At 47.1% G+C, this 8,596-nt stretch overlaps 1 protein-coding gene across 1 annotated transcript; it reads left to right on the plus strand.

The window, feature by feature from the left end:
* The first annotated feature begins 5,403 nt into the window (after positions 1-5,403).
* LOC109447850 (C-C motif chemokine 4) lies at positions 5,404-7,719 on the plus strand. The gene is made up of 3 exons (XM_019732549.2): positions 5,404-6,238; positions 6,723-6,837; positions 7,381-7,719. The coding sequence occupies exons 1-3, from the start codon at positions 6,163-6,165 to the stop codon at positions 7,466-7,468; spliced, it is 279 nt and encodes a 92-aa protein (XP_019588108.2). The 5' UTR covers positions 5,404-6,162; the 3' UTR covers positions 7,469-7,719.
* The last annotated feature ends 877 nt before the right edge of the window (positions 7,720-8,596 follow it).

An 8,596-nucleotide genomic window follows, 5' to 3' on the forward strand; every position in this document is an offset into this window, starting at 1 on the left:
GGCATTCTTATAACCAGTGTTTGGAACTCTGCATCTGATAGATTGCTTCGCTCCGTTTTGCTTAATTCTTTTTCTGGAGCTTTGTTCTGTTCTTTTATTTGGGACATGTTTCTTTTTCTCCCCATTTTGGTGACCTCCCTGTGTTTGTTTCTATGTATTAGGTAGGGCTGTTATGTCTTCTGGTCTTAGTGGAATGGCCTTATGTAGTAGGTGTGCTGTGGGGTTCAGTGGTGCAATCATTCTGGTCACCTGAGCTACACACTCCAGATGTGTCCCTTGTGTGGGTTGTGTGTTCTCCTCTTGTAGTTGAGCCTTGGTTGATAATTGCACATCAGTGTGAGGGATTGACCCTAGGGCTCAATCATTGTAAGGACTGGCATTGACTATAGTGGAGTTGTTGTGCCAGGCTGACCCTATGGAGCAGGATCTGCCTCGGCAGGACTCTGGTGCCTGCCCAAACCGCCCCTTGGGTGTGTTGTACTTGGAGGCAGCTGGGTGATGCCCCTGCTCATTTTGAAGCTGGTCACTGGGGGCTCCAGCCCCAGGACCACGCTGGAGGGGATCCGTTGTGGGTTAGTTCAGCACAGCACGTTCCCAACCTGGCGCCACCCAGCAGGAGCCAGAAAGAAATCCGCAGATGGCTGCCACCTATGCTGTGCTCAGAAATGCTTTGAGAGTCCAATCCATGAATCGAGGCCAGCTGCACCAAGTGCCGGCTTAGGGCTGCTCAGCCAGAGGCACAAGACATGCTCAAGCCAGATGCTGCTTGTCTGGGTTCCGCGAACCTTTGAGAGACCATAGGAAAGTCTGCAGCTTGAGCCAAGGCAGGTGGTCTGCACAAAAAAGCCACTGAAAGCAGCCTGGGTGTGCCCGAAAGTTGGGCAGGGCAGGGTCTCAAATTGCCAGGGTGAGGAGAATGAACTGCAGAGACTCAGAAATGGCGGCTGCCTGTGTTCGCACTCTAGGAAGAAGGAGGGCTCAACAAAGAAACAATGGCCTCTACCAGCTCCTCCATCCAGGGAAAAACTGCCTCTCTGGCCTCTTTCCCAAGCCAGACAACTTGGTTCCTCTCCATATGTCCCTGCGGCCTTTTCAGCTGCTGCACCAGCGCTGGAGCTCAGAACGAGTTATTCTGTTGGTGGGTAAGTCCGCACGCAGTTCCTTTAAGGGGAGCACCTGTGAGTGCAGCTGCATTCACTCTCAGTCACAATCTCTGCTGGTCTTCACAACCAGAAATTATGGGGACTTCTCTCCCCAGGACTGGAACCCTGGGCTGGCGAGGGGCTGGGATCCCTCAAACATTTAGGGGGTGGAGGAACCCCCACAGCAGAAATAACCCTCTGAATCTTTAATGGTCACATGCGGCTGTGGGCCCAGCTCACTCCGCATCTCTGCCCTTCTTCCTACCAAGTCGGAGGTGGCTTCTTCTGCATGTCCTTAGTTGAAAGGTTTCAGTTCAGCTTGATTTTAGGCAATTCTCAATAATGGTTGTTTTCTACATCAGTTGTAATTTTGATGTGGTTGTGAGAGAAGGTAGGCACAGTGTTTACCTACTGCACCATCTTAGTTGTTCTTCCCGACAAGTGTCTTTTTAAAACGAAGATCCAGTCCCTCGAAAAATGAAACATACAATAGATTTTTGTATAATAGGTTGGTATTTCCATACAATAGAATAGTGTGCATGCTAATTTTGAATAATTTTTGAGTTTTAATGACATGGAAGAATTTTTGAGTTTTAATGACATGTAACAATAATAAGATATATTAGCACGAGAAAGACTATTAAGTAACAATCGTGAAATGCAAAACTAAGTACAGAATGGTGGTTAATTTTTGTTTTCTTATTTATGATTTTCTATATTTTCTAAATTTTGTCTGTGATCATGTATATTTTCTATTAAAAAAAAGCAAACTAATAAAAGTTGTTACAAAAATCAGGCGTCACATTTTTTGGAAGCCATTCTTAACACTTTGCCACCACGTTCTAAAGCATGTATCCCCAACTCTGTCAGATTGTGGGTACTCAGTAAAGTTTTACTGAATTATTTTCCTCACTTCCTGGATACTCCAGCTCGGAAAGAGCTGGAAATAGGTATAAAAGCAATCTTTGAAGGAAGAAAGTTGCTTCATAAGGAATACTAAAGGTTTTCTTGAGCCCTCCAAACATGGGTGAGGCTTTAAGCTACTCTTAGGAATTTCACATCCCCTGAAGTTGCCGCCCTCCACCCTTGACTCCCAATAAGCAGGCTGTAGTGGGTGGTGAAGGCCCTTTAGAGAGTGGGAATGGCTGGCTGAGGGGTGAAGTGTGGCCACCCCGATGAACTGCTTCAACCAGTTCACTGTCCTCCCGTCTCCATCCTGAACCCTGCACTTTGGATAATTGTATGCTTGTTTCTTCTCGCTACAATCCCATTTCCCCCAAATGACTTAGCTACCATATTGGTAAAACCAAAGGATTTATGTCTTCTTGCTGTATTGTCTTGGCAAGTGACCATGTATTTCCAGCTCACCTTGGATTTCAGTCTCAAGGAATTGCTTGCAAGGAATTCTCTAGCTATAGGTATTCTACCCACTAGTGGCCAGTGCTGGCGGCCCCAACACCCCGGGGGCTCCCCAATACTCATGCATCTCAGCACTCTCCTTGTGGAGAACACAGAATGCTGGGATTGACCACCTCTACTTCTTGCTCCTCAGCAGCTTTGTAATCTCTTCTGAGAGTCTGGTAACTCCAGAGGTTCCCTACATGTGCTATCTCAGAGGATCACACCTATAAAGGAAGTTTGCTCATCTCTGACCAGGACGTGGAAACCCTTGGGTCTTGACATGCACCTTGTGTGACCTTGATCAAGTCTTTGAACTTCTCTAGGTTTTGCTTCCTAACCTGTACAATAGCAAAACAGATTGGGATCAGATAGAACCATGGACGTGATATGTTGGGGGAAATCCAGGGTACCAGGGCGTTTGTAAGGTCATATTACTGCTGGGGTTGCCAGTCCTGCCTGCCGCTTACAGATGCTGGGAGGACAAAATGAGAAAACAGTGCCCATAGTGGAGTTATGGGCACAGTGCCAGCAAGGGTGTAAGGGGAAACCAGTATATTACCACGAATGAGGGGAAGTGGAGTTTCTCTGGAGTGAGACAGTGGGTGACCCCCAGAATGCATTGGGAGCTCCCTGGAACCGTGGTCGACTTCTGTTGTCACAACACACACCGCTGAACTGGAAAGAGCTGAGTCCTAGAATAGTATCCCTTATGATAAACCACTCGCTATGTGGGTTGAGGGCAGGGCAATTATCACCTCATCAGAGCTGGGGAATTCACGTTTTGACTAGAGTCCAAACGCCCAGATCATTCTTAATTCATTTAGATAAGTGGAGTTCACATCCTGAATCCATTTTACCTACCGCACCCTTCTAGCCCAACCCCCAGGAAAACTGGTAGTGCGGGCTGCCTCTGAGCACTTATGAAACAAGTGTTTATTGAACACCTAGTATGTACATGGAGAAAAGCACAACATGGTTTCTGCATCAAGGAACTCACTATCCAGTGGGGGAGGCCACCAGACACTGACATGATGGAATTAGCACAGAGGAAGCAACAGAATCAGTTGGAAGAAAGGTCAGGGAAAGTTCTCTAGAGAAGATAAGCACCTTTTTGTTGTGTATTTGAGAGGCATTTGTTATCATTCTGTGTACACTACTACTTAGAAATGGCCTCAATGTGTAAACCTTGGAGGCCATTGATTCAGCGAAACATACTGGGACAAGTGCTTCGTATTCTCCATGTGGAATTTCACTAGCGTGAACACAGCATTATTGTTGGGACATTCATGACAAAACCTTTGGCCTCTATGACCAAAGATCAAAGCAAGGCTAGGAAGCAAAACTCAAGAGTCAAACTCATTGTGTGGCTCCAAGATGACTCATCACCATCTTATCCCTCATCACTCTCCTAATGCGCCAGAGCAGGTATCTTTAAAATCTCCGCAACTTGAAGGCCAGCACTCTACTCATTTAGACGGACGTCCCCTTGTCAAGGCCTCCCCTTCAGCACACAGTGGGGTTTCAACTTCACTTAGAACTATCAGTCTACAGCCAAGGGTTGGCCTTCTCCATCCTTTGAGCCTCTTATATTCTGTTTCTACCTCTGATGTGACACTTAATTTATTCCATCTCTTGGGGTAGTAATTTCTATCACTGTCAACACCATGACTAGATTGAGACCTGTTTGAGGGAGGGATGCGGCTTGATTTGGCTCTGCCTTCCCTGACAAAGAGCAGATGACTTCTAAATTCATTGGGTTGAATAGAAATGGCATGGATAGCAAAGTCTGTGTAGATCTCACTGTACACAAGGTACACCCTCTTTCCCTGAAGCAAGGTCCTTGATACACGAAGAGGAAACTTCAGCAAACGGGAAAGACCATGAGAGGCACTGGCATCTGTGATACGAGGCATCACAGAACTTTAGAGCTGGGCATAGGGGACTTGGTGGAGATCAGAACATTTGAAGCAAATCTCACACAAAGACAAGGGGAGGAGAGAAAAGATGGAGAGAAGAAGGACAGTTTGTGTGTGTGGGTGGTGATGGAGGGAGTCATAGGAGGTAGGATGACATTATACTTCATTTAGGGACCTGGGGTACTCCAAGGTGCTGCTCTGCCCCCTCCTGTCCTACATCTAGATACCACCCAGGCGGCCTGGTTTTCCCTTTTCACTCTTCATTCTTCCCTCTCTGAGCAGAGGCAGGGAGCAGTGTGGGGCTGGAGGTGAGCACCAGGGTCAGAGTGGCTGAGCTGCAGGTGGATACAGATCTTGATCCAATCACCTTGACCACCGTCACCTGCCCATTTCCTCCACTACTGATTCCTGGCCTTTGTGAACTTCACTGAGTCACCTTCACTTCACCTTCAGGTCACCAGCAGTGGCCAAACCAGGCAGGGCTTTCAATGCACACTGGGAATTCCCTGTGGAGGGCTGTAAACACTCACACATTTTCTCCATAATATCAACAAACTCACGATTAGGTATATCCAACCCCATTTTTATACTTGAGGAACATTCTTATTCTGGGTCTTCCAAACAGATATTTACTGACTTTATTCTCCTTCTCTAGTAGGGGGTCCACGTGGGCAAACTGAAACCTGCAGTTCTCTTGCCATCTGTTCCCTTCTTGTTCTAGGACAGACTGACGGAAACTCCTTCCCTCCTGACTGCAGCCCTAGGAAGATGGCTGTGTGGGGTATAACCCCTAGTGGTCACCAGTTTCTCTCTCTGTGGTCACATTCTATATTTGTGACAACAAGGAAGAAAGAATATAGATGTCACAGTACAAAGACTCTCACTTCAAATTTTGACACTGCCACTTAGAATTGTTGTCTTGAGGTGATCAGTGTACTCTCCTCTACTTTCTGTTCTTCTTGTCTCAGGGGAATAATCACCCCACTGCTTAGGGTTTTGGTAGGATTTGCTGTTATGTGTATAAGCAGCTCATCCAGTGCGTGACATATAACAAACATTCAGTAAGTCAGAGGTAATTGTCCTGCTGGGTCCTTCTGCACGTGCAATGCTGGACTCTTTGTTTCAGCCCAAGGAAATGTACAGTGACCTACGGTCACTCAACCCAGCAGAAGGAGGCCCAGAAATGGGACATGGAGTCCAGTTCCTCCTTCCTTCTTGGGGCCAGGCATGTGGTAACCCTGGAAAGACTGTCATTAGTCCTCCAGCTTCTGGAGGTGCCAACCACCCATAGGAGCATGACTGTCATCAACAAGCCCCTTCGAGCAGGTGTGAATGGTTTATCTTTCCTGTGGGGTTTACAATTCTCTCCTCAGTGTCAGTCACTGCCTCTGGTGCACCACTTCCCTCTAGGGCTCAAACCACTTCTCTGCCTCCTTCTTTCCACTGTGATGACATCGTGCTGGGCAGAGAAGCTGTGCAGAGCTCCTCACTCTCAGCCAGATTCACTTTCCTTCTTGGTACCATGACATCATTGCTACCCTGGAAATTCCACTTGCCATCCTGTGTCCCCACCTCTGTCCCAGTTGTTAGAGTTCCTATAAAGAAGGGATCCCAACTCAGTGTCAGCACAGAACACAGTCGGGTTCTGAAGCTCTTTGGTTCTGTGGTATCAGCTGCGGGAAAGCTTCTCCTCTGCCGAGACCATGAAGCTCTGCATGACTGTCCTCTCTGTCCTCGTGCTAGTGGCTGCCTTCTGCTCTCCAGCGCTCTCAGCACCAAGTAAGTTTGTTCTTTCAGCTACTCCTTCTAGAGCCGTGGTGTAGGCAGCCTCCACTTTACTATATGGGAAGGTCCACCTGTGGCTTCTGGGGATGGGAGAAAAAGGAACTGTGAAGATTAAGTAGCTGCTATTTAATGCAGAGTCCAGTACACATTCAGTAATATTCAAGTTCCTGTGTTCTTGAGAAATAGAATCAGTAGGCTTGTTTAAACAAGTCTCTGTCTTTCTCTGTGCCTTGGTTTATCCACTTGTAAAATGAATGGAGTTAGGCATGTGCGCTGAGACCCATTCCAGCTCCATTGTCTTCTTTCAGCATCTTGTATTCAGAATCAGATTCCTACTCAGGGTGGGTGGGATTAGATGTCAGGGACTGTAGTTGGGGATCTGGTAGTTCCACAGAGATACCCACCAAATATCCATAACTAGAAGCCAAAATGAGCAGCTCCTTGTAGAGCTTTGATCTCACTCGCCCTTTCTTTCCAGTGGGTTCAGACCCTCCCACTGCGTGCTGCTTCACTTACACCCTGCGGAAGCTTCCTCGCAGCTTTGTGACCGATTACTATGAGACCAGCAGCCTCTGCTCCCAGCCAGCTGTGGTGTAAGTATCAACCTCTGGGCTCCTCTGGGAGGAAGGGCGAGGGCAGGATTAGATAAGGAGCGTGTTTGAGGCAAAAGGAAGATCAAACAACAGAGAGGCAGGTCTCAGGGCTGAAGCCCTCCCAGAAATCAGTGAGATTATGTCATCCGTTGGGTCCTAGAGGGGGATGCGGGAGCCTAGGGAGAAGATGAAGGGTTTCTGGGGAGGAAGTTAGCCAGAGGCCAGGAAACCAGGGAAAGTGAAAGGAGAGGAAATATGGGCTGACTTCTTAAACGGTGCTTAGAACAGCATATGAATAAGTTATTGCCAGGGGCGGTAGGGTATCATGGGGAGAGGTAGGCATATTGATTGTAAAACTCATTGGTTCCTTGTGTGGGCAACCAGAGCTGAATCCAGGGTGAAAGGTATAAAGAGTATGGTTCCAGTACCACCCCAGGAAGGGTCTCCCTACCCACTAGAGGGTTCAACTTGAACCATAGTCAAACGGAGGGAGATAGCTACACAGGGAAGGTCCGATGGGATCTAATCACTCCTGTTCCACAGATTCCAGACCAAAAGGGGAAAACAAGTCTGTGCCAACCCCAGCGAACCCTGGGTCCAGGAGTACATGGAATACCTGGAACTGAACTGAGACACTCCGAGCACAGGGGCAGGAAATCTCCAGAGAAGGTCACCGGAGCCTGACGCTTCTCAGGGAGACGCACCCTCTGCATGTTTACAACTCCTCTCCGTAGTCCCTGATCCTTCTCTTAATTTAATCTTTATTTTGTGCCATGTTATTTTATTTGGTGGTATTTCCTTTATTTATATGGGGTTTGTTTTGTTTTGTTTTTTGTTTGTTTGCCAAAGGACAGATGTCCCCCATGGGGATGGTCCACCATCACTGTTTGTCTGCTATTGTGAGCACATAGGTAATGCAGTTGTGTGCGTGTGTTTTAATAATAAAACTTTAAAAAAATGCGTACAGTTCCTTTGTGTTTTCATTTGATTTGCGGTTAAAGGAATTGTCTATTATGATTAATAGAGACAAATTACAGTTTCCAAACAGTAAGAATGAGATATTCCAGATACTTCATATGAGCTAAATACTCTGAAGACCATGAACTCACTTAATACTTTCAACACGGATTTTAACACCCTTATTAAGTAGGGACTCTTACCCCAGTTTTACAGACGAGGAAACAGAGGCACAGAGCTGGTGTGACTTGCTGAGGCGCGTAGGCCGGCTTGGAGAGCAGCATGAAGGGTGATCCCAAAGGAAAGCTGTGAGGCTAAGGGTGTCATTTCAACAGCTTGTAGGGAAGTGGTATAAGCAGCAAGAGCACAGTGTAGAGGGAAGGTGAGGTAGTTCAGAGTCAGAGAAGCGGGCCTCCATCTCTTATTATCAGCGTATCATTAGGAAAGGCATGTTGCCTCCCTGGACTTCAGTTTTCACACCAGTAAAGTGGCGTTAATATCATCCGCTTGAAGGGCTGTTACAAGGTGATGTGTGAAGCCACCATCCCAGGGCCTGACATCTGGAAGATTTTCTCTTCCTCTCTGAGCCTTAGCTTTTCACTTAAAAGGGACATAGTGTCTCTCTTCCCAGGGTCATCACGCGGATTACAGTAGAGGTGGGTCAGGTCTGTAAAGCCCAACGCAACATGAAGTGTTATCATGAGGACAGAAGAACAAATGTCAGATGTGGTTCTGGAGTGTTGTGGGAGTATCTTAAAGCCATGTCTCCCTAAATAACCCTTCCATCAGAATTTCCTATTAC

This window comes from Rhinolophus sinicus, linkage group LG15, assembly GCF_036562045.2.
Source record: "Rhinolophus sinicus isolate RSC01 linkage group LG15, ASM3656204v1, whole genome shotgun sequence".
In the NCBI taxonomy this organism is placed as follows: Eukaryota; Metazoa; Chordata; class Mammalia; order Chiroptera; family Rhinolophidae; genus Rhinolophus; species Rhinolophus sinicus.